This window comes from Ranitomeya imitator, chromosome 1, assembly GCF_032444005.1.
Source record: "Ranitomeya imitator isolate aRanImi1 chromosome 1, aRanImi1.pri, whole genome shotgun sequence".
In the NCBI taxonomy this organism is placed as follows: domain Eukaryota; kingdom Metazoa; phylum Chordata; class Amphibia; order Anura; family Dendrobatidae; genus Ranitomeya; species Ranitomeya imitator.
This window is the reverse complement of record NC_091282.1, coordinates 713,984,197-714,009,548: the sequence shown is the minus strand read 5'-3', so window position 1 is coordinate 714,009,548 and position 25,352 is coordinate 713,984,197. Positions and strand designations below refer to the sequence as shown.

The window sequence follows — 25,352 nt, the reverse complement described above, 5'->3', positions numbered from 1 at the left end:
CACACGAACCGTGCAGGAGACAGCGCTACAGTTAAGCGCTGTCCCCTGCATCTGGTGCTGAAGCCCCATTCATTTCTTCTCTCCAGCATCGTTTGCTGGAGAAAAGATATGAAAAATCTTTTTTTTTTTTTTTTTTTGGGGGGGGGGCGGCACTATAGTGAACGAGGAGGCGCTCTGCCGGCACTATAGTGAACGAGGAGGCGCTCTGCCGGCACTATAGTGAACGAGGAGACGCTCTGCCGGCACTATAGTGAACGAGGAGACGCTCTGCCGGCACTATAGTGAACGAGGAGACGCTCTGCCGGCACTATAGTGAACGAGGAGACGCTCTGCCGGCACTATAGTGAACGAGGAGGCGCTCTGCCGGCACTATAGTGAACGAGGAGGTGCTCTGCCGGCACTATAGTGAACGAGGAGGCGCTCTGCCGGCACTATAGTGAACGAGGAGGCGCTCTGCCGGCACTATAGTGAACGAGGAGGCGCTCTGCTGGCACTATAGTGAACGAGGAGGCGCTCTGTCGGCACTATAGTGAACGAGGAGGCGCTCTGCCGGCACTATAGTTTATGTAAACATTCTCTATGGCCAGAATAGTTGAAGAGGTGGCACGCTAACATTACTTTGATTTAAAGAGAACCTGTCAGCAGTTTTTGCTATGTAATCTGAGGGCAGCATGAAGTAGGGCTCAGACATTTATTTCACGGATGTGTCACTTAAGGTACCGTCACATTAAGCGACGCTGCAGCGATATAGACAACGATGCCGATCGCTGCAGCGTCGCTGTTTGGTCGCTGGAGAGCTGTCACACAGACAGCTCTCCAGCGACCAAGGATGCCGAAGTCCGCGGTTAACCAGGGTAAACATCGGGTTACTAAGCGCAGGGCCGCGCTTAGTAACCCGATGTTTACCCTGGTTACCATTGTAAATGTAAAAAAAAAAACACTACATACTTACATTCCTGTGTCTGGTCACGTCCCTCGCCTTCAGCTTCCCGCACTGACTGTGAGCGGCGCGCCGGCCGGCCGTAAAGCAGAGCGGTGACGTCACCGCTGTGCTCTGCTTTACGGCCAGCCGGCGCTCACAGTCAGTGCGGGAAGCTGAAGGCGAGGGACGTGACCAGACACCGGAATGTAAGTATGTAGTGTTTTTTTTTTTACATTTACAATGGTAACCAGCGTAAACATTGGGTTGCTAAGCGCGGCCCTGCGCTTAGTAACCCGATATTTACCCTGGTTACCAGTGAAGACATCGCTGGATCGGTGTCACACACGCCGATTCAGCGATGTCAGCGGGAGATCAGCGACCAAAATAAAGTTCTGATCATTCCCCAGCGACCAACGATCTCCCAGCAGGGGCCTGATCGTTGGTCGCTGTCACGCATAACGATTTCGGTAACTATACCGTTGCTACGTCACAAAAAGCAACGATATCGTTAAGCTGTCTGCTGCTTCAATACAATGAGTTTTCTCAGCAGGAGATTATCACTGCCGAACTAGCTGCCCGTGTGCTTCCTGGTTCAGCTACGCCCCTAGCACTGATTTTTAGCTATCAACATAAAATGTACACAGAAAGCTGCTAATCAGGGGAGTGGGCAGGATTAGCTTTCTGAACTCTGCTACATCTACAGCAGATTAAATTCTGATTGTGCCACAATTGTTGCACACAGTAAATGAAGTGACACATCGCTGGTATCAGGGTCTCTTTTCCTTCATTATGCTGATCTCAGATGATATAGCAAAAGCCTGGTGACAGATTCCCTTTAAGCGAAGGTGTGCTGCTAGCGTTACAGTATATGTGGTGCAATGTTGTCAGAATTATGGTTTATGAGGTGTATAATACTGGCACTATTGTCCATGAGGAGGCACAGTACTTGCCCTGTAGTCTATGGGGAGGCACGGTGCTGCGAGGCGGTGTTGTGCGAGGTGGTGTGGCGACAGTGTTGTCTGAAGTAGTACAGTGTAGCGTGACGTAGCACGGTGCTGCGAGGAGGCAGTCTGCTGTGTGAGGTGCTGCGAGGAGGCAGTCTGCTGTGTGAGGTGCTGCGAGGAGGCAGTCTGCTGTGTGAGGTGCTGCGAGGAGGCGGTCTGCTGTGTGAGGTGCTGCGAGCTTCCCGCACTGACTGTGAGCGGCGCGCCGGCCGCGAGCTTCCCGCACTGACTGTGAGCGCCGGCCGGCCTCACCTGTGTGAGGTGCTGCGAGGAGGCGGTCTGCTGTGTGAGGTGCTGCGAGGAGGCGGTCTGCAGTGTGAGGTGCTGCGAGGAGGCGGTCTGCAGTGTGAGGTGCTGCGAGGAGGCGGTCTGTAGTGTGAGGTGCTGCGCGGAGGCGGTCTGCAGTGTGAGTTGGCGCGTTGCTGCGAGGAGGCGGTCTGCTGTGTGAGGTGCTGCGAGGAGGCGGTCTGCTGTGTGAGGTGCTGCGAGGAGGCGGTCTGCTGTGTGAGGTGCTGCGAGGAGGCGGTCTGCTGTGTGAGGTGCTGCGAGGAGGCAGTCTGCTGTGTGGCTGTTGGTTTGCTATGTGAGGTAGCACGGTCAGGTGAGGAGGCGCTCTGGCGTGAGGTGGCGTGGTGCTATCTGAGGTGGTGCTGACAGTGCCTGCAAGGTTTGGCGGGAGCTTGCCTGTAGCTGTACATAATACTATATAGTGACCCTTGTCACTGCCCTCCTCACCAGTACAGCGCGCACTATATGTGCCGATCTCCCCTCAGAGTCAGTATCATTCGGGACATGATTACAGAGCTCTAGCCACGCGCCTCCTCGGCCGGCTGGGTACAGTCACAAGCCCCTCCCCTTCAGGTCCTCACCTTCTTCTCCGGCTCCGGTGGACCCCGCACGTCCCTGTGCCCTCTATGGACATACTCTCTGTCTCCTCCAGAGCCGCGGCCTCTGTACGGTCTGCGGCCACCGCCACCTCTCCGGGATTTACCGCGGCCACGCTCCATCTCTGCTCACGAAAGATGTCAAATCGTACCAACTAAAGGACCTTTGATTATGTCACAGACATGTGATCAGTCACGTGGGTGGGAGGGGCCAGTATGCTAGAGGGGTTGTGAGTCAAACGCAAGGCTCCTGCTTTATGTATTGTTCTGCCTGGCGCACAAAAGTCCCTGCAATGTCTGTCCGCAGCCCGCTCACAGTAATTTCCTATACAGCTCTGCTCTGGCTGTGCCCATATGACCCTGCAATGTCTGTCCTCAGCCTGCTCACAGTAATGTCCTCTACAGCTCTGCTCTGTGCACACAAGTCCCTGCAATGTCTGTCCTCAGCCTGCTCACAGTAATGTCCTCTACAGCTCTGCTCTGTGCACACACGTCCCTGCAATGTCTGTCCTCAGCCTGCTCACAGTAATGTCCTCTACAGCTCTGCTCTGCGCACACAAGTCCCTGCAATGTCTGTCCTCAGCCTGCTCACAGTAATGTCCTCTACAGCTCTGCTCTGTGCACACACGTCCCTGCAATGTCTGTCCTCAGCCTGCTCACAGTAATGTCCTCTACAGCTCTGCTCTGTGCACACACGTCCCTGCAATGTCTGTCCTCAGCCTGCTCACAGTAATGTCCTCTACAGCTCTGCTCTGTGCACACAAGTCCCTGCAATGTCTGTACCCATTCTGCTCACAGTAATGTCCTCTACAACTCTGCTCTGTGCACACCAGTCCCTGCAGTGTCTGTCCCCAGCCTGCTCACAGTAATTTCCTATACAGCTCTGCTCTGGCTGTGCCCATAAGTCCCTGCAGTGTCTGATCCCAGAGTGCTCACAGAACTGTCCTCTACAGCTCTGCTCTGCGCACACAAGTCCCAGCAATGTCTGTCCTCAGCCTGCTCACAGTAATGTCCTCTACAGCTCTGCTCTGTGCACACAAGTCCCTGCAATGTCTGTCCTCAGCCTGCTCACAGTAATGTCCTCTACAGCTCTGCTCTGTGCACACAAGTCCCTGCAATGTCTGTCCCCAGCCTGCTCACAGTAATGTCCTCTACAGCTCTGCTCTGTGCACACAAGTCCCTGCAATGTCTGTCCTCAGCCTGCTCACAGTAATGTCCTATACAGCTCTGCTCTGTGCACACAAGTCACTGCAGTGTCTGTACCCATCCTGCTCACAGTAATGTCCTATACAACTCTGCTCTGTGCACACGAGTCCCTGCAGTGTCTGTCCCCAGCCTGCTCACAGTAATGTCCTCTACAGCTCTGCTCTGTGCACACAAGTCCCTGCAGTGTCTGTACCCATCCTGCTCACAGTAATGTCCTATACAACTCTGCTCTGTGCACACCAGTCCCTGCATTGTCTGTCCCCAGCCTGCTCACAGTAATGTCCTATACAGCTCTGCTCTGGCTGTGCACATAAGTCCCTGCAGTGTCTGTCCCCAGCCTGCTCACAGTAATGTCCTCTACAGCTCTGCTCTGTGCACACAAGTCACTGCAGTGTCTGTACCCATCCTGCTCACAGTAATGTCCTATACAACTCTGCTCTGTGCACACGAGTCCCTGCAGTGTCTGTCCCCAGCCTGCTCACAGTAATGTCCTCTACAGCTCTGCTCTGCACACAAGTCCCTGCAATGTCTGTCCCCAGCCCGCTCACAGTAATGTCCTATACAGCTCTGCTCTGTGCACACAAGTCCCTGCAGTGTCTGTACCCATCCTGCTCACAGTAATGTCCTATACAACTCTGCTCTGTGCACACAAGTCCCTGCAATGTCTGTCCTCAGCCTGCTCACAGTAATGTCCTATACAGCTCTGCTCTGTGCACACAAGTCACTGCAGTGTCTGTACCCATCCTGCTCACAGTAATGTCCTATACAACTCTGCTCTGTGCACATGAGTCCCTGCAGTGTCTGTCCCCAGCCTGCTCACAGTAATGTCCTCTACAGCTCTACTCTGCACACAAGTCCCTGCAATGTCTGTCCCCAGCCCGCTCACAGTAATGTCCTATACAGCTTTGCTCTGTGCACACAAGTCCCTGCAATGTCTGTCCCCAGCCCGCTCACAGTAATGTCCTATACAGCTCTGCTCTGTGCACACAAGTCCCTGCAGTGTCTGTACCCATCCTGCTCACAGTAATGTCCTATACAACTCTCCTCTGTGCACACCAGTCCCTGCATTGTCTGTCCCCAGCCTGCTCACAGTAATGTCCTATACAGCTCTGCTCTGGCTGTGCACATAAGTCCCTGCAGTGTCTGTCCCCAGCCTGCTCACAGTAATGTCCTATACAGCTCTGCTCTGTGCACACAAGTCCCTGCAGTGTCTGTACCCATCCTGCTCACAGTAATGTCCTATACAACTCTGCTCTGTGCACACCAGTCCCTGCAGTGTCTGTCCCCAGCCTGCTCACAGTAATGTCCTATACAGCTCTGCTCTGTGCACACAAGTTCCTGCAGTGTCTGTCCCCATCCTGCTCACAGTAATGTCCTATACAGCTCTGCTCTGTGCACACAAGTCTTTGCAGTGTCTGTCCCCAGCCTGCTCACAGTAATGTCCTATACAGCTCTGCTCTTTTCACACAAGTCCCTGCAGTGTCTGTCCCCATCCTGCTCACAGTAATGTCCTATAGAGCTCTGCTCTGTGAACACAGGTCCCTGCAATGTCTGTCCTCAGCCTGCTCACAGTAATGTCTTTATACAGCTCTGCCCTGTGCATACAAGTCCCTGCACTAGTTTTGAGGATTTTTAGGTTTTAATATAGCCATGAAGCATGTTATGGATTGCTGCATGTGTACAAGATTAGAACCACCGTCAGCAAATGAGTGCAGCACGAGGAGTACCATTAGTACATGAATGCTGTACCAGAAACACCATCAGTACATGAATGCTGCATGAGATCCCCAGACAGTACATGAATGTAGAGCCAGAAACACCGTAAGTACATGAATACAGCCTTAGAAACACTGACAGCACATGATGTATGTTGCTCCAGAAATATCGACAGTAGTTGAATTCAGCGCGAGAAACACCATCAGTACATGAATACAGCACCAGAAACACTGTCAGTACATGAATGTGATGCCAGAAACAATGCCAGTACATGAATACAGCACCAGAAACACTGTCAGTACATGAATGTGATGCCAGAAACAATGCCAGTACATGAATACAGCACCAGAAACACTGTCAGTACATGAATGTGATGCCAGAAACAATGCCAGTACATGTATATAGCACCGAGCTTAGTACAGAAATCAATTGCAGTGTCAGGTCAGCTGCATTTACAATTGTTTTACATGAACCTACAATTCCCAATATGTATTTAACAATGGTAAGGAGATACTGGGAGTTTTTGTTACCAGCCATCATCAGACTGTAGACCATGTAAGAATCATAGCAATGATGTAACATACAGTTAGGTCCATATATATTTGGACAGAGACAACATTTTTCTAATTTTGGTTATAGACATTACCACAATGAATTTTAAACAAAACAATTCAGATGCAGTTGAAGTTCAGATTTTCAGCTTTCATTTGAGGGTATCCACATTAAAATTGGATAAAGGGTTTAGGAGTTTCAGCTCCTTAACATGTGCAACCCTGTTTTTAAAGGGACCAAAAGTAATTAGACAGATTCAATAATTTTAAATAAAATGTTCATTTCTAGTACTTGGTTGAAAACCCTTTGTTGGCAATGACTGCCTGAAGTCTTGAACTCATGGACATCACCAGACGCTGTGTTTCCTCCTTTTTGATGCTCTGCTAAGCCTTCACTGCAGTGGTTTTCAGTTGCTGTTTGTTTGTGGGCCTTTCTGTCTGAAGTTTAGTCTTTAACAAGTGAAATGCATGCTCAATTGGGTTGAGATCAGGTGACTGACTTGGCCATTCAAGAATATTCCACTTCTTTGCTTTAATAAACTCCTGGGTTGCTTTGGCTTTATGTTTTGGGTCACTGTCCATCTGTAGTATGAAGCGACGACCAATCAGTTTGGCTGCATTTGGCTGGATCTGAGCACACAGTATGGCGGCTCTGAATACCTCAGAATTCATTCGGCTGCTTCTGTCCTGTGTCATATCATCAAAAAAACACTAGTGACCCAGTGCCACTGGCAGCCATGCATGCCCAAGCCATCACCCTGTCTCCGCCGTGTTTTACAGATGATGTGGTGTGCTTTAGATCATGAGCTGTACCACGCCTTCGCCATACTTTTCTCTTTCCATCATTCTGGTAGAGGTTGATCTTGGTTTCATCTGTCCAAAGAATGTTCTTCCAGAACTGTGCGGCTTTTTTAGATGTTTTTTAGCAAAGTCCAGTCTAGCCTTTTTATTCTTGATGCTTATGAGTGGCTTGCAACGTGCAATGAACCCTCTGTATTTACTTTCATGCAGTCTTCTCTCTATGGTAGATTTGGATATTGATACGCCGACCTCCTGGAGAGTGTTGTTCACTTGGTTGGCTGTTGTGAAGGGGGTTCTCTTCACCATGGAGATTATTCTGCGATCATCCACCACTGTTGTCTTCTGTGGGCGCCCAGGTCTTTTTACATTGCTGAGTTCACCAGTGCTTTCTTTCTCAGGATGTACCAAACTGTAGATTTTGCCACTCCTAATATTGTAGCAATTTCTCGGATTTTTTTTTCTGTTTTCGCAGCTTAAGGATGGCTTGTTTCATCTGCATGGAGAGCTCCTTTGACCGCATGTTTACTTCACAGCAAAACCTTTCAAATGCAAGCAGCACACCTCAAATCAACTCCAGGCCTTTTATCTGCTTAAATGGGAATGACATAACAAAGGGATTGCCGACACATGTCCATGAAATATATCACATTGTTTTGGTGATTAAAGTAAAGTTAATCCCAAACTGAGTGGTAGTTTAATATAAAATAACTTTTATTAACAACAGGTTAAAATTACATGCAGTAAGAAAAGGTGCTAGATCTAACGTTGTAGAGGGACTAAACTGCCATGGGAAACTCCTACCAATTGGCCAGACACAAAATATTCACCTATAGACAAGGTGTAGAAAGGCTCCACATGTGAAGACTCTAAGCACAGTAGCACCACATGGGGAATATAGAAAGAACTGCCTCTAACCATTATACTCAATAAAGACTACACTAATGTGCTTCATGGTGATGAATGAGATGAGGCATAGATATATTAAAAAAAAAAAACCTAAGATGATGTGGAACACATGTGGATGTGCCGCAGTAAAATGGTAAACCTTACCTAAAGTCAGCTGTTTGAAATTCCTCAGCGTCCCTCTGCCTCGACATGACATAATGAAGGGATTGCCCACACATGTCCATGAAATAGCCTTGGAGACAATTGTCCAATTACTTTTGGTCCCTTTAAAAACAGGGTGGCTCATGTTAAGCAGCTGAAACTCCTAAACCCTTCATCCAATTTTAATGTGGATGCCCTCAAATGAAAGCTGAAAGTCTGATCTTCAACTGCATCTGAATTGTTTTGTTTAAAATTCATTGTGGTAATGTCTATAACCAAAATTAGAAAAATGTTGTCTTTGTCCAAATATATATGGACCTAACTGTAGTTAAAATATTTAAAATGTGAAAACTTAAATCATCTTTTTTGCAATAAAAAAATAAGAATTTTTTTTCCATAAAAGCCTGATTGATCAAAACGTAAAATTATATGGTGAAAGCATAAAGAAAAACTTTTGAAATGCCAAAATTTACAATCTGTCTGTCACCTCAGCTCCCCCAAAAATGTAATAAAAAGCTTTGCATGTATATCAAATTGTACTATTAAAAACTAAAACCTTTCTAACATCTAGCAGCAATCTTTGCTGATGACTTGTCACTTATGATAACTAAACCTAAAAAGCCTTCCCTAAACTTTTGAATATTTTTGACCATTTTGGTATACTATCCAATTTTAAAGTTCATTTAGAAAAATCTGAAGCTCTCAACATGTCTACGCCGGCGCCAGATATTCATTATTTGCAGAAAATAACTTCCTTTAACTGGCCCAATAACTTCATAAAATACTTGGGAATACATATCACTAACAATCCTGATTTCTTGTACCAAAGGAATTTTCTGCCTCTGATAGAGAAAATAAGATCCCTCCTTAAAGGTTACGACAACCCTCTATTATCTTGCATAGGTAGAAAGAATGTTGCTAAATCATATATTATTCCCAAAATCTTGTACCATCTAAATATGCTACCTATAAATCTCCCACATTTCTGCTTTTCTTCAATTAAACAGGTACTGTCTCAATACATGTGGAAGTAAAAGAAAACCAAGGCTAGCGCATAAAATCCTATCCCATCCAAAACACAAAAGAGGCATCGGACCCCCTGATATCCAGGTTTATTATAAAGCAATTCATTTGAATAGATAGCTTAAATTGGCGAACTCTTACCTCTACAACTTTTGCCATTATGTGAGCCTTAGAAAAGGAACTGTCCCCTAAACTTGCACACTTAACCCAAACTCCGCTATCCCTTTCCTATTGGATCCTGAATATTCAGACCCTTATAATCTATGGTCAGAGTTACCATATTATACCATCAGTCAGTTTGTGGTGAATAAAATCCCCAGATTCCTGGCCGATTGGGTCTTCTGTATGTCCTTCTGATTTTTTACAGCAAAATCCTAAAACTCGTGTCTTTTCAACTTTTAAGTCAAAATTCTCCACCACTAGTAAGTGGACCTGGCTTGATATTCTAAGTAAGCTTTCTTACCCCATCCCTAGAAGAATCTCAAAGATCTATTAACCATCTGATCTCACCTCAATCCCCCTATAAACCAAGCTTCATATATTCCTGGGAAAAGTAATTAAATATTTTGTTATCTGAAGATGAAATTGATTCTATCTAACTCTCATGGTTTCTCCAGATGTTCCTTATTGCTAAAAAAAAAACTCATATAAAATTTTGGCCCTGTGGTACAGGACCATGAACTCTTGCACCAATTTGGTCTAACAGATTTGCACCTCTGTTGGAGATGTAGAGCTCATAAAGGAGACTTGTCTCATGTACTTTGATTTTGCCCCAAAACAAAGCCACATTGGTTGGTGATAGAGGAGACTCTAAAAAAACATAGGTCTGATAAATCATACTTTAACTCCAAAACAAGTTTTATTGTCCTGCCCATCAGTACAGTTTAAGCCCAAAAAACACGATCTATTAGCAATATTATTAGGAGCTGCCAAGCATTTAATCCTCCTGCACTGGAAACAGGAAGCTCCTCCAACCCATTTAGAATGGGTGAAAAAAATAAATATGATTTGACGTCTTGAGGAACTCACTAGCTGGGAATCCTTCACACATCCTCAATTTCTTAAAGTCTGGGAGAGATGAAAATCTGGCCTAACGAATTAAGGAAGTTTTTCAATGTCAGACTCCAGGTTTTCTGTTCTCTACACTGATCTCTCTTGATACTACCTTTCTGTTCTGACACAGCCTAATATATCCTGAATATGGTTAGGTCTCCTTTCTACTGTAAGTACTCTGTTTTCTGTATATTTGTTTAGTAGTCATGGTTGTCTGTCTTCCAATTTTGTCTCCACCCTTGTCTCAAAATGTTTTAAGAACCTTAGGGTGCCTCTTGTGACATCACGTTATCATTATTCCATTGCATCTCATTACTTTTTCACAGTTGTGTAATTTTGTTTACTAAAATGTTTAAATAAAGAACTATTAAAAAAAACTAATGCTTTTCTGCCCTTATTAGGTGTTTTTTTATTGTGTTTTTGAGTGTTTTTTTATTGCATTTTTTTTACATCCATTTGTACTGCATTTTTTAGCAGCTTTTTTTCTTCTTTTTGGTATGTCATGTTTTAGATAAAACTGCTTTGTTTTGAATACCTCCTGGTATGTGGCTTTGGTAAAACGTATTGATATATGGCATTGATACAGTCATGTGTGGATAACATGGGTTTTTTTCTGCAGATTTTCCTTGTTTCATTAAAGTCTATAGGAAAAATCTGCAAATAAAACGTATATTTACTACAATAGAAATTGACATGATGCAGATTTGAAACCATAGGTCAATTTATGCTGAGTGAAAAAATCCTGTTACACACCAGTTTTGCCCCTCTCTGCTTCTTTTTCCTTGGTCCACTGCCCTCTGCTGTGCTCCACGTCTGATTTTGCAGCTTGCTCAGAATTGATCAATTACATCATCTCCCTAAACGTATTTAAGGCCCATTTAGACACCCACCTGTGTCTTGGAATTGAAACTCTAGTCCTATGTTTGGTGTTCTCCACCAAAAAGTATTTGTGCTTGCATTCATCCCTGCTGGGTTCCACTTCATCCGTCCTGCTGCTCTTGAGATTCCTGAGTTTGCCAAGTTCTCGGTGCACACGTGTCTTCCTGATTGCTGCATCGACATCAAAGGTCCTTGTGCTCACCTGGATCTAAGGCTTAGAGGATCCACCTCACCTGCTGAGCCTGACACATTCACTTTGCAGGGACAGTAAGCATACTTTTTGCATAGCAAAAACATGGAGTGTCAAAAATTCACCAAACACTCATTGTGGGAGCTTAACCTTACGAGGAGCTTCTCCAGCCCTATGGCTTCTTACAGATCAACTTAATATAACATGTTGTTTTCAAATTAATGTTTCAGCTGTATTTATTGCTTGGAAAAAAGAAAAAAGCCTGCAGAAATACATCTGAAATATTCATTTTAAAAAACATAATGCAAAGCTTAAAATATATCAGTACGGACTGAAAACTTCATATGGTTAGTAGTAAATCCCTAAATGATGTTGTGCAATCATCTTCTACGTCATTACGATTTTCAAACCTTTCATGTAATTTTACTTATTCCCACTTCTTTCTAACATATTAATTTATAATGTTGCCATTCTTGATAATAAAAGTAATAACATAGGCATCCAGGAATTAAGTGCATAGTACATAAATGTGCACAAATGTAATTCTGACTGTCAATAGACTCAGCAAAGATGAATCTCTTCAGCCATCCACTAATACATAACCGCTGTAGTCATCAATTAGTTAGGAAACCCCTTTTAATAGTATAAACGCATCACTTTTGAACTGTCAAAAGAATTAGGAATTAGGATGTGAAGGAAGTCTTTGAGGGACATCAAAGATGACAATAACAGGTTAACCAGATTTGGGGGGGCTTGTTTACCAGTCAAAATAGATTAGCGAGCAACCAAGCAGCTTCCTGTGAATTTGCTTTACAACTTCATAATGCTTTTAAAAGTGATTTAAAATCCTTTTTCAATTGGCTTTTCTGAAACAATTTATAAAAAGTTCTGCATGCAGGTTAATTATCTTCCAGAACAGTAGTGGTCTTCGCCCTTTTGTGAGTAGCAAATCACTTTCAAAAATACAGATGGTGTTAATGTAGTATAAATATAAAATCCTATTTAATGTATGGCTGAGTGATGATACGGTTTAGACATTGCATCAAAATTCAGTAATGCTATTTCATCCCTGATGCCACTCATGCACAGTAGTTTCATAGTTACCAGCACTGCCTTTAGATTGCTGGGACGTTTTAGCCCCTTTGCTTTTTGACATACGACTTCCTTGAATTTCCGAGAACTGTTTCCATAAAATGGTACGGTCCCTGCATATAATTGCGAGATTGAGTACATATTGGCTCTGGTGGGATGGCATTTATTCTTCAGTGTGTACTAAGTACCTTATGTTATTTATATGCACTATTACTTTTTACTTACTTATAGCAGGGTATATGTTCATTTTGTTCCTATCTTAGGTTTTGTGTGTTTAATGGCCAGTGTGAACTTGCTCCTACACGTTGCATGTATGCCAACATACTCCAATTCATTTATTTCAGTTTTGCTTTAATTGTGAGAAACCACAATATTCATAGTAAGTAAAGATTTTCTCCACTATTCTGCTATGGATAGGTCATCAATATTAGATCGATAACTGGCACCTCCACTGTTAATCTATTCTCGTTTAACAGCCATATGTTAATAGTTGTGGAGCTGAACTACACAGCTCTTTCAAATGTGTAGTAGCTGCAGCCTGGTACTTTAGATCCACCCCTATGTGAATGAACAGAAGTGGATCTATAGTACTCGGTAGTGGTCACTACACAGTTGATGAGTTTATGCTCACCAGTTGAGGTGGATCTTCTAAGCTGCAGGTACAGGTGGGCACAAGGACACAGGGTGTTGATGTAGCAATCTGGAAGGCACATGGGAAGCTTTTACGACTCACCTGGTGAAGTGGACCCACTAAGCCCCTGATCTAAGTGGGTACATGGGCCCCGAGCATGGTACAGCTGGCAGGACAAGACACCATGAGGAATCTTGAGAACACCAGGATGGATGCAGCGAAGTCAGCAGGACAGCAAGGATAACAGCCAGTTACACGATGTGCACAGGAGGAGAGAAACTAACAAAGTCTTGAATAATAATCAGAAGACACAAGTGTATTTCCTAAGGGGTCTTAAAAGGTATAGGGAGATGATGTCACATGTTGGTTAACCTATGTGGAGCACCACAGAGAGCAGCGGACCAGGTTGAAGGAAGGAGAGCCCTGACTGATGAAATAAAACCCAGCAGGGAAGAAAGCTAGTAAAAGCACATTATGCACAGAAGGTGGAGGGCATGAGGCATAGTAGTCTGGAGAGACTCAATCCCAAGACACAGGTGTATGTGTCAATGTGCCTTAAATAGGTCTAGCTAGACGTTGCCATTGATCCACGCGGAGCAATCTAAAAAACCCAACGTGGAGCACAACAGAGGGCACTGATCCCAGGAGAAGGGAGCGAAGCCTGGAATACCCGGGACAGGTGTGTATCATGATGGAGATTTACTGTTCAGCTCCACAACTACTAACATTCTTCCAGCACAGAGAACAGTTGATCAGTGGGAGGGGCAGTTGTTGGATCCCCATTGTTTTGATAGTGATGGCTTATCCTAAAGAGAAATCTTTTAAAGTAGGGAAAATTCCCCCCAAAATGAGTAAGTACACAGATTGACAAATGAAGATAGACATGCATTTAACAACCATTACAGTACAATCTATGACTGCATAGAGTGTACTAAAGTAAAACAGAAAGCCCATAAACCTTTACTGAGTGTTTACCTTCTAATTCATTGAGTCATATGGAGTCATATACATACATACTTGTTTCCCTACTTAGAGCAAAGTGATCGTACTTCCACCCGTGACTCACACGGCCCGCACAGTACTGCAAATCCTCATTTGTAGTTATCTCCATTGTAAATAAAGTAATTTTTCACGACAACAGACAATACATCATCCTCCGACAGCACATTATCTATTCGTTAAGTGGGTATTCCCTGTATATGGATCATTTACCATTTATCTGCAGGAGATAACAGTTTACTTTGCGGTTCTGCTCACTTTCCTTGCAAATGGTGCGTTAGTAATGGACAGAGTGTGGGTGGATATTCTCAATGTCCCTTCCTCTCTTAGAAATAGACACAATTACTATGGTAAAAAAAACAGGGTCATCTAAAACGAGGAGGTCTATGAAGTTCAGAGATCAGCTAGCACTGCAGGAGCTAGGAGAAAGCAGCGAAGATGAAGGATGCTTTATGTTACAAGGGGACATCGGCAAAGGTGAGGCAATGAAGGTATATGGCAGAAAATTACCCCCTCCACCACCATTAAAAAAAGACTTACTGGTAACATATATTTATTTGTGTGTATATACAGTTAGGTCCATATATATTTGGACAGAGACAACATTTTTCTAATTTTGGTTATAGACATTACCACAATGAATTTTAAACAAAACAATTCAGATGCAGTTGAAGTTCAGACTTTCAGCTTTCATTTGAGGGTATCCACATTAAAATTGGATGAAGGGTTTAAGAGTTTCAGCTCCTTAACATGTGCCACCCTGTTTTTAAAGGGACCAAAAGTAATTGGACAGATTCAATAATTTTAAATAAAATGTTCATTTTTAGTACTTGGTTGAAAACCCTTTGCTGGCCATGACTGCCTGAAGTCTTGAACTCATGGACATCACCAGACGCTGTGTTTCCGCCTTTTTGATGCTCTGCCAGGCGTTCACTGCGGTGGTTTTCAGTTGCTGTTGGTTTGTGGGCCTTTCTGTCTGAAGTTTAGTCTTTAACAAGTGAAATGCATGCTCAATTGGGTTGAGATCACGTGACTGACTTGGCCATTCAAGAATATTCCACTTCTTTGCTTTAATAAACTCCTGGGCTGCTTTGGCTTTATGTTTTGGGTCATTGTCTATCTGTAGTATGAAACGGCGACCAATCAGTTTGGCTGGATCTGAGCACATAGTATGGCTCTGAATACCTCAGAATTCATTCGGCTGCTTCTGTCCTGTGTCACATCATCAATAAACACTAGTGACCCAGTGCCACTGGCAGCCATGCATGCCCAAGCCATCACACTGCCTCTGCCGTGTTTTACAGATGATGTGGTATGCTTTGGATCATGAGCTGTACCTCGCCTTCGCCATACTTTTCTCTTTCCATCATTCTGGTAGAGGTTGATCTTGGTTTCATCTGTCCAAAGAATGTTCTTCCAGAACTGTCCTGGCTTTTTGAGATGTTTTTTTAGCAACGTCCAGTCGAGCCTTTTTATTCTTGATGCTTATGAGTGGCTTGCACCGTGCAGTGAACCCTCTGTATTTACTTTCATGCAGTCTTCTCTTTATGGTACATTTGGATATTGATACGCCTACCTCCTGGAGAGTGTTGTTCACTTGGTTGGCTGTTGTAAAGGGGTTTCTCTTCACCATGGAGATTATTCTGCGATCATCCATCACTGTTGTCTTCCGTGGGCGCCCAGGTCTTTTTGCATTGATGAGTTCACCAGTGCTTTCTTTCTTTCTCAGAATGTACCAAACTGTAGATTTTGCCACTCCTAATACTGTAGCAATTTCTCGGATGAGTTTTTCTGTTTTTGCAGCTGAAGGATGGCTTGTTTCACCTGCATGGATAGTTCCTTTGACCGCATGTTTACTTCACAGCAAACCTTCCAAATGCAAGCACCACACCTCAAATCAACTCCAGGCCTTTTATCTGCTTAATTGAGCATGACATAACAAAGGGATTGCCCACACATGTCCATGAAATAGCCTTGGAGTCAATTGTCCAATTACTTTTGGTCCCTTTAAAAACAGGGTGGCACATGTTTAGGAGATGAAACTCCTAAACCCTTCATCCAATTTTAATGTGGATATCCTCAAATGAAAGCTGAAAGTCTGAACTTCAACTGCATCTGAATTGTTTTGTTTAAAATTCATTATGGTAATGTCTAAAACCAAAATTAGAAAAATGTTGTCTCTGTCCAAATATATATGGACCTAACTGTATGTGTTCATTTCTACAAGTATAGTCTATATAGTAGTAATGCAGCTCAAAATTCATCGATTCAATGTTGACTTATACCTTAAAGCACTGTTTGTTCTGCTACACTTTTGTTTAATCAAGTTATTGCAGTCACAGCAGCTTATTCCAGGACGCTTTTGACTGAATTTTCACAGAAGGTGCGGTTAAAAAAAAAATTTTCTGCAAATTTATATGCAATTTTAATGTTGAGGAGTGTAAGGTCAAGAAGGAAAAGTCGTGAAATTATGTAAATCACATGATGGTTAGACATGTTAATGATATGCAAATGATGGAAAAATAGAAACAAAATTTTCAAAACATCTTGATATCAAACTTGAGCGCAGCACACAGAAATCTCACGCCTTGGCTGTCAATGAGGCTAGTAATGGTTGTCTGAGAACTATTCGGACACACTAAATGCGCTTGGACAAATCATCAAGATCTGCTGCTGGCATATCCTTTTTCCAATAATTGACTATTGATGTGTCAGGTGTGCGAGCTGGGGTATAAGTCTGCAGGAGCTGCAGGCCATGGTACTATGTATAAGCCAAGCTGGTTGCTCACAGTAGGACGAGCAACTACTGCGGCCTGGTGTTGCCTTGTTGATAAACGGCCCCTGGGACACTTTGAAGACATGGTTGTTCCACTTGTTTCAAGATTTATTCAATCTGTTATGGAATTGGATATCACATATCAAGTCTAAGTCATAGAACAGTGTCTCCGCAAAGCATCAAACATTTGGAAAACATTTTGACAACGAGCCAGACGTTCAGCTGCAGATGTTTTACTGACCTCACAATCGAGGCTGGAATTGAACGATGATCCTTAGCGACGATTTATGCTTTTCTCTTGGATACAAATGATAGTTGGAGATTGGTCTAGAGAACACGAAAAAGCCTTCAAAAAGAAATGTCACGCCAGTCCTACTCCCGGAATTATGGTGTGGTGGCATAATGCTCAGTGATACATTGTTTGATCATGGAACCAGTGGAACAGCCATTTCTCCAAGGTATCCTAAGAGCCATTTTTCAACTCGACAATGCTAGGCCGCGAGTTGTTTGTCCTACTGTGAGAAGCCTACATGACCTAAACGTGCTACCATGTCTTGCAGCGTCTCCAGATTTGTCTCTCATCGAACACATCTGGGACATCATTGGTTGGAAATTGCAAAGGGAGACAACCATTAATAACCTAATTGATAGCTTCTAAGCTGTATAAGTAGTAGTATTTCTGCATATCACACTCATAATCAATACTGAATAAATCGAGATGTTTTGAAAATTTTGTTTTTCAACAAATGCATATCATTAATATGTATCCATTCTCTGATTTCCACAAATCAATCACTTTTCCTTCTTGGTACTGCATTTTCTAAGTTGAGGATTGTATGTGTTTGCAAGACAGATTATCCAGGATTGTACCACAGACATATTCAGAATATCTGTTATGCACAAGGCATTTAAAGACGACGGAAGATTAGATTAGAACAGGGGGTTAGAATTTTTTACAAGAAACAATGTCAATTATACTTGTCCTAAATTATTATTGCATTGTAGCACTATTTGGGTAAATGGGACTGAATTATAATTTATGATGGCAGAATAAGTTCAGCTAGCACAAAAGCAATCAATGATGACATTAATCCATTATCAGATGTAAAAAGTAAATTATTAGACTGTAACAGTGCTGAGAATTAGCTAGCAGCTGGCTATTGGGCATGTGCCCCTTTTTGACAAGAGGGTGCCATTTTTCTGCCTTGGCCAGATGCATTGCAAGGGCAGTAAAATATTTTCTATTCGTCAAATATTTTCCAAACATCATACATGTCAATGTTTCCTACACTGGCTTTTCAATATGTAACTTCTCAGTGTGTTTATGTCATATACTAGTATTAAAGGGGATGTGTCAGCAGAAAATGATCTACTCTTTAAATCAAATTTATAGGTTCAATGTTTTGTTATTTTGATTTTTTTTTCATATAGCAACCTGTATTAAAAAAATAAATCTTGCATTATTTGCATTGACTACAGGAGCTATTCTACACTTATCTGGAATTACCCATGCACATTAGTAGTAATAGACCCTATCTTTTGTGTTAAAGCATTAAATGAGCATGTGCAAAGGGAGGAGGAACAGTATCATATGTGACATTATCTATTGTAAATGGTGGATCCTGTGTTACCAGCTGTGTATAGAGTTCTTATATATCATTGGAATTCTACCTGTTCTGAATATGTGAGAACAGGAAGTATGTGAGTCTAAAATAATCCTAGTTGTCAGTGTGAAAATTGCAAGATTTTTAAAAAATACATTTAACACAAAACCTTGATTCAAACAACAGGTCATTTTCTTATTCTACATTCTCTTGTAGTGACACATACAGTGCCTTGCGAAAGTATTCTGTCCCCTTGAACGTTTCAACCTTTTCCCACATATCATGCTTCAAACATAAAGATACCAAATGTAAATTTTTGGTGAAGAATTAACAACGAGTGGAACATAATTGTGAAGTTGAACAAAATTTATTGGTTATTTTAAATTTTTGTGAGAATGGAAAAACTGAAAAGTGCAATATTATTTGGCCCCTTTAAATTACCGGTAATACTTTGTTGCGCCACCTTTTGTTGCAATTACAGCTGCAAGTCGCTTGGGGTATGTCTCTATCAGTTTTGTACATCTTGTTGGAAGACAAATCTCCGTCCCAGTCTCAGGTCTTTTGCAGACTCCAACAGGTTTTCTTCACGAATGGTCCTGTATTTGGTTCCATTCATCTTCCCATCAATTTTAACCATCTTCTCTGTCCCTGTTAAAGAAAAGCAGGCCGAAACCATGATGCTGCCACCACCATGTTTGGAGAAAAAAGCACAAAGTGGAAAATAAAACATAACTTTTAATACTCAAAAGTAGCTAAAAACAGTCACCCAAGTGAACATATAATACGGGACCCTGTCACCACCATATAAAATGGACATGGAGAGATGACAGGTCCTACACAGGATTAAAAGTTTCCAGCAATATATGCGGAATCAATCCGGGATAGAGTATCCAAAAGAAGCTGTTCAACAATCTATAAGACAGCAACTAACTCTATACCACCGGACGCATATAATCACAATAGACAGTAGTCAGCATGTACTGTAAAATATGCTTACTGTACTAATAAATCAACAGGAATGGTCTCACCAATTCCGTGGGCAGGCAAGGGAGCACCGGATATTCTTTTAGTCAAGCGGACATCCGGACCGTGAAGAGATGACAGTCCCTATGTCAATCCCTAGGGGGCTACGATAAGCTATCCCCCGAGCTCCCGCCCTTACAAGGGCAGTCCACATCTACCCCTGTAAACACATATGCCCTGCACTCTCCCTGTGTTGTCCCGACGCGTTTCTTCCAAGCTCAAGTCATCAGGGGACTCGCTTGTGTAAGGGGATTAAGTGCAAATAACAGAGGGACAAAAGGTCCTGCCCCCCTCTATGCTGTCCTTCTCCTATTGTTAGTGGTATTATCTGCTAGATTTACACTCTTTATGCAGATTTTCTTGCTTTGTTATATTTATTTACACCACCATGTTTGACAGTGGGGAGGTGTTTTCAGGGTGATGAGCTGTGTCGCCTTTACGCCAAACATATCGTTTGGCATTGTTGCCAAAAAGTTCGATTTTGGTTTCATCTGACCAGAGCACCTTCTTCCACATGTTTGGTGTGTCTCCCAGGTGGCTTGTTGCAAACTTTAAACAACACTTTTTATGGATATCTTTGAGAAATGGCTTTCTTCTTGCCACTTCCATAAAGGCCAGATTTGTGCAGTGTACGACTGATTGTTGTCCTATGAACAGACTGTTCCACCTTAGCTGTAGATCTCTGCAGTTCATCCAGAGTGATCATGGGCCTCTTGGCTGCATCTCTGATCAGTCTTCTCCTTGTTTGAGATGAACGTTTAGAGGGACGGCCGGGTCTTGGTAGATTTGCAGTGGTATGATACTCCTTCCATTTCAATATGATCGCTTGTACAGTGCTCCTTGGGATGGTTAAAGTTTTGGAAATCATTTTGTATCCAAATCCAGCTTTAAACTTCTCCACAACAGTATCACAGACCTGCCTGTTGTGTTCCCTGGTCTTCATGATGCTCACTGTGCTTCAAACAGAACCCTGAGACTATCACAGAGCAGGTGCATTTATACGGAGACTTGATTACACACAGGTGGATTATATTTATCATCATTAGGCATTTAGGACAAGATTGGATCATTCAAAGATCCACAATGAACTTCTGGAGTGAGTTTGCTGCACTGAAAGTAAAGGGGCCGAATAATATTGCACGCCCCACTTTTCAGTTTTTTAATTAAAAAAAAAATGGAAAATACCAATAAATTTCGTTCAACTTCACAATTGTGTTCCACATGTTGTTGATTCTTCACCAAAAATTTACATTTGGCATCTTTATGTTTGAAGCATGATATGTGGGAAAAGGTTGAAAAGTTCCAGGGGGCCGAATACTTTCGCAAGGCACTGTACATACAAAAACTTGTGTGCAAAGATCCTGCATGGAGACTTGCAGAACCTCTTATTCCCATATTACTGAACTGTATGCATTCTGTGTACTATGCTATGGTAACTCTATACTGCATTATATTTTGACGGTTTCTTTTCTAGGTTTGGGTGGTGCCAGAGTTCTAGTTCAATTCCTCTCTGAAGAGACAATTTGCATATTTAATTTCCCAGATGAGCATACATGGCATATAAGTCTCCCTACTCTGAAATGCCAGGCTTGGCATGTTACACCCCACAAGTAGAAATGTTACCCCTTAGATCCCAGTCTTAACCCTCTCACCTAGCCAAACCAGAGCTCATACTTTGCACTGATGATGGAAAATACCCTGAAATTGTGGTTTGGCTTTTATCCTAAGTAACATGGGAAGGCTCATTAAAGGGTCAATATTGATTTTTGAAGTGCTACTTCCAATAGATGGCAGTAGAGTACTAGTCATCTTCCTCTCTGAAGAGGCAATCTGCATATATTTTTTTTAGAAATTAGCATATCAGCACGCAGTGGATATGCAAATGAGCTCTTCAGAGAGGAAGAGGACTTGAATTCTAGTACCACCTACTGGAAGTAGCAGTGCTAAAAGTCAATATTGACACTTTAACGATTTAATTTCCCAGAGGAACAACATTGCATGGCTTATAAGCCTCCTTACACATGCATGTGAGGCATGTCACTCTCCACAAGTAGAAACAATAACCCTTTGACCCCCATATCGTCAAATCTTATCTCATGTTTTGCACTGATGAGGAGCAACACCTTGAAACATGTGTCTGCACCTTGATGTTCTGGTTTGGTTTTTATCTTAAGTTATGTGACAATGCTCATTAATGGGCAGCACGGTGGCTCAGTTGATAGCACTGCAGCCTTGCAGCGCTGGAGTCCTGGGTTCAAATCCCACCAAGGACAACATCTGCAAAGAGTTTGTATGTTCTCCCCGTGTTTGCGTGGGTTTCCTCCGGGTACTCCGGTTTCCTCCCACATTCCAAAGACATACTGATAGGGAATTTAGATTGTGAGCCCCAACGGGGACAGCGACGATAATGTGTGCAACCTGTAAAGTGCTGCGGAATATATTAGCGCTATATAAAAATAAAGATTATTATTATTAATGGGTCAATCTTGACTTTTAGGATTATCATTTCCAGTAGGTGTTCACTAGGGTTCAAGTCTTCTTCCTCTCTGAAGAGGGAGTTTTCATATTTAATTTTCCAGAGGAGCATTGCATGGCTTACAAATCTCGTTACACTGGCATGTTTCCACAAGGAGAAATGTTACCCTTTAGACAGCATGCAATAGAGCACAGTTTTGTTTGCGAATTCCTTGTAATCTCATAGTTTTTTTTGTATTTTCTGTACAAATCGTGATTGGAGGTATAATATAATTTGTGTATGTGATTATACTGAGCCTTATGTCTGCAGAGATTGGTTATAACATAACATGTTTTGAAATGTCCAATCATTAGGGATCAAAACATTTATCATATTCTCCATTATAAATAATCATTGGCTCATTAGAGACTCACGCGTCAAAAACGTAGAGCATGTCTCATGTCATTTAAAAGTTAAAAAACTTTTGTTAAAGTTCTCTTTATAGTTTATATGTAACATTTTATCTTTTTTCGCATTGCCTGCACATACAGTAAAATTGTCAATAATACTTGTAACATATAAATATTTGTCTTTTTCTTTCAGAACCTGCACTGCTGTTTATTGGTGTCCACACCTATAGGATCCCAGAAAATCAGGAACATGGAACCAAACTCCACTTCCTTAAGTCATTCCAATGGGACAAACCCCTTGAAATCTCACAATCTTTGGGAAGTTATCACAATTGCTACAGTCAGTGCAGTTGTCAGTCTGATAACAATCGTAGGGAATATCCTTGTGATGGTTTCCTTTAAGGTAAACAGTCAACTGAAGACCGTGAACAATTACTACCTTCTGAGTTTGGCCTGTGCCGACCTCATCATTGGCATCTTCTCAATGAACCTTTACACATCGTACATTTTAATCGGTCACTGGTCCTTGGGTAGCCTGGCTTGTGACCTTTGGCTTGCTCTGGATTATGTGGCTAGTAACGCTTCGGTAATGAACCTGTTGGTCATTAGTTTTGACAGGTATTTTTCTATAACGCGACCATTAACTTACAGGGCAAAACGCACACCTAAGAGGGCTGGGATCATGATTGGACTGGCTTGGTTTATTTCCTTCATTTTGTGGGCTCCCGCAATCCTCTGCTGGCAATATTTTGTTGGAGAGCGTACAGTACCACCTGAAGAATGTCAGATACAGTTTCTTTATGAACCAATAATCACTTTTGGAACGGCCATTGCTGCCTTTTATATCCCAGTGTCTGTCATGACAATTTTATACTGCCGTATCTACAAAGAAACAGAAAAACGCACCAAAGATCTGGCTGAGTTGCAGGGCTCGGAGTCAGTAGCTGATTTTGAGATGATGAGGCCACAAGGTGCGCTACTAAAATCCTGTTTTAGCTGTAAACAGCAGACACTCACCAAAAGAGAACGGTGTCAGGCCTCATGGTCATCCTCCAGTCGCAGTACCTCTGCCACGGTCAAGATCTCGCACAGTCCCAACATATGCAATGAGTGGGCGAAAGAGGACCAGCTGACTACTTGCAGCAGCTACCCTTCTTCAGATGACGAGGACAAGCAAGCTAAGGAAGCTGTCTTCCAGAGTGCGTATAAGAACCAAACTGCAGCTCTAACGGAAGAAGAAACCAAGCATATTCTCACAAAAGAGCAGCCGGTGCTAAATGATTATGATAATGAAAGATTTTTCTTAACTCCGGGTAAAAGTCAAGCACAAAAGAGTCAAAAGTGTGTATCTTACAAATTTCGAATTGTCGTGAACGATGATGGATCTCAGGAGGTCAATAATGGGTGTAGAAAAGTAAAAATCACTCCTTGTTCATCTATGTCCAAAGGACATTCTTTGAGAAGCATGGATCCCCACTTCAGTAATCATATGACCAAACGCAAGAGGATGGTTCTCATCAAAGAGCGCAAAGCAGCTCAAACACTAAGTGCTATTCTCCTAGCTTTTATCATCACGTGGACTCCTTACAACATCATGGTTCTGGTTTCAACCTTTTGCTCCAACTGCATCCCATCCTCGCTTTGGCATCTAGGCTACTGGTTGTGCTACGTTAATAGTACGGTCAACCCTATTTGCTATGCTCTTTGCAACAAAACCTTTCGTAAGACATTTAAAATGTTGCTGCTATGCCGCTGGAAAAAAAAAAGCGTGGAGGAGAAACTGTATTGGTATGGACAGCATCCTCCAAGTCATAACAAGCTGCCTTGAAAACTGTACGTTCAAGCAATGTATTATGGCCAGAACTGGGGATTCATGGTGCAGTCAATATCATTGCAGAACTGGGGACTATTGGACGGCTAGTACAGTGTCGTGGAAATGCACTTTCCCCCCTTTCTAAATGCTGTGTTGACTGTTGACCACTTTGCTGTGTTTAGCCAATGCTTCGTATGCATTTGTGGTGAACAGTGGAAAACATATGCCCTTAAAAAATCACTGTAAAGCAAATGAATCACCCATCTGTCCCCTACTAGCTAAATTGTTTCTAATGCCTTTTGATATGGGTCTAGTTTCGAGCGCCGCTGCATGCTGGTGGCTTCAAGAAACCTGAAACACATGAAATAAGTGCACCAGGGACAGAACTGAGCTTTCCCGAAGAAAAGCTCCAGCCTTTTCTAGAGTTAAGAAGCCTATCAAATGTTATCATGTAACTGTGCAAGCAGTGGGATTCAGTCATTGTGAGTGCTAGACATGATATGCTGCTTTTATTATGACGACTTCTTAATATTTGATGTTGTACAGTCAAAGAGAAGTTCTAGATAAACTGGGACCTGTTCTCTTAAAATTAATTTAATATCAGTGGCAAAGTGTCAAATGTTCTAAAGAATAAAATGTCCTTACATCGTATTAGCAAAAAAAAAATGAAACAAACGCTAAAAAATGTTACCGTTCTCTTGTATGGTGAGAAGTGACAACTTTGTACCTGTCCAGTAATACTCACGTAAGGTTTGTTTCCTGTTCTCTGTTTATGTTTACATGTATCCCAACTTTAATTTAGTTTTTTTTTGGGGGGTGGGTCGGGATAAGGTAATGCATTAATGTAACTGACTCAAGAAGATTTATGGATTAACAACTTGATATAGTAAACAACACATTTCAATCGTTGGTTTGTCAGTTATTAAAGCAGTATAAAGTTTTCTAACATTTTCCATTTTTTGACATACAAAATAGGAGTCACATTATGTCATAGTAATATTCCCAAAACTTATTTATTCACATTTATCAGCAAATTGGTAAGCAGTGTTTTTAGTCTACTGGATCATATACTTTCCCTACTCATTTACTGATTGTATGAACTTAACAAAGATTGAATATGAACATCAACTTTCACCTCAATCTTCATATGATCTAAAAAGCAGTATTAATTGCTACTAATTAAAATGTCGGTGTATCATCAGAATATGACCCATTGATTAAATTAGGTTATTGAGTGTGTATATATATACAGTATATATATATATATATATAT

The 25,352-nt window shown here is 42.3% G+C and overlaps 2 protein-coding genes across 3 annotated transcripts in view; one reads left to right on the top strand and one right to left on the bottom strand.

Annotated features, from left to right (window-relative positions):
• AVEN (apoptosis and caspase activation inhibitor) overlaps positions 1-2,991 on the bottom strand; it is a 751,848-nt gene extending 748,857 nt beyond the window's left edge. Inside the window, exon 1 of the mRNA XM_069732415.1 lies at positions 2,796-2,991. Within this exon, the coding sequence (XP_069588516.1) occupies positions 2,796-2,933 (138 nt within the window). The 5' untranslated portion in view covers positions 2,934-2,991. The remainder of the gene's footprint in view (positions 1-2,795) is intronic.
• Positions 1-24,983, top strand: part of CHRM5 (cholinergic receptor muscarinic 5) — a 294,056-nt gene extending 269,073 nt beyond the window's left edge. For both annotated transcript variants that reach the window (XM_069732398.1, XM_069732404.1), the window contains one exon: positions 22,460-24,983. In XM_069732398.1, coding sequence (XP_069588499.1) covers positions 22,517-24,094 — 1,578 coding nt within the window. In that variant the 5' untranslated portion in view covers positions 22,460-22,516 and the 3' untranslated portion in view covers positions 24,095-24,983. The remainder of the gene's footprint in view (positions 1-22,459) is intronic.
• The last annotated feature ends 369 nt before the right edge of the window (positions 24,984-25,352 follow it).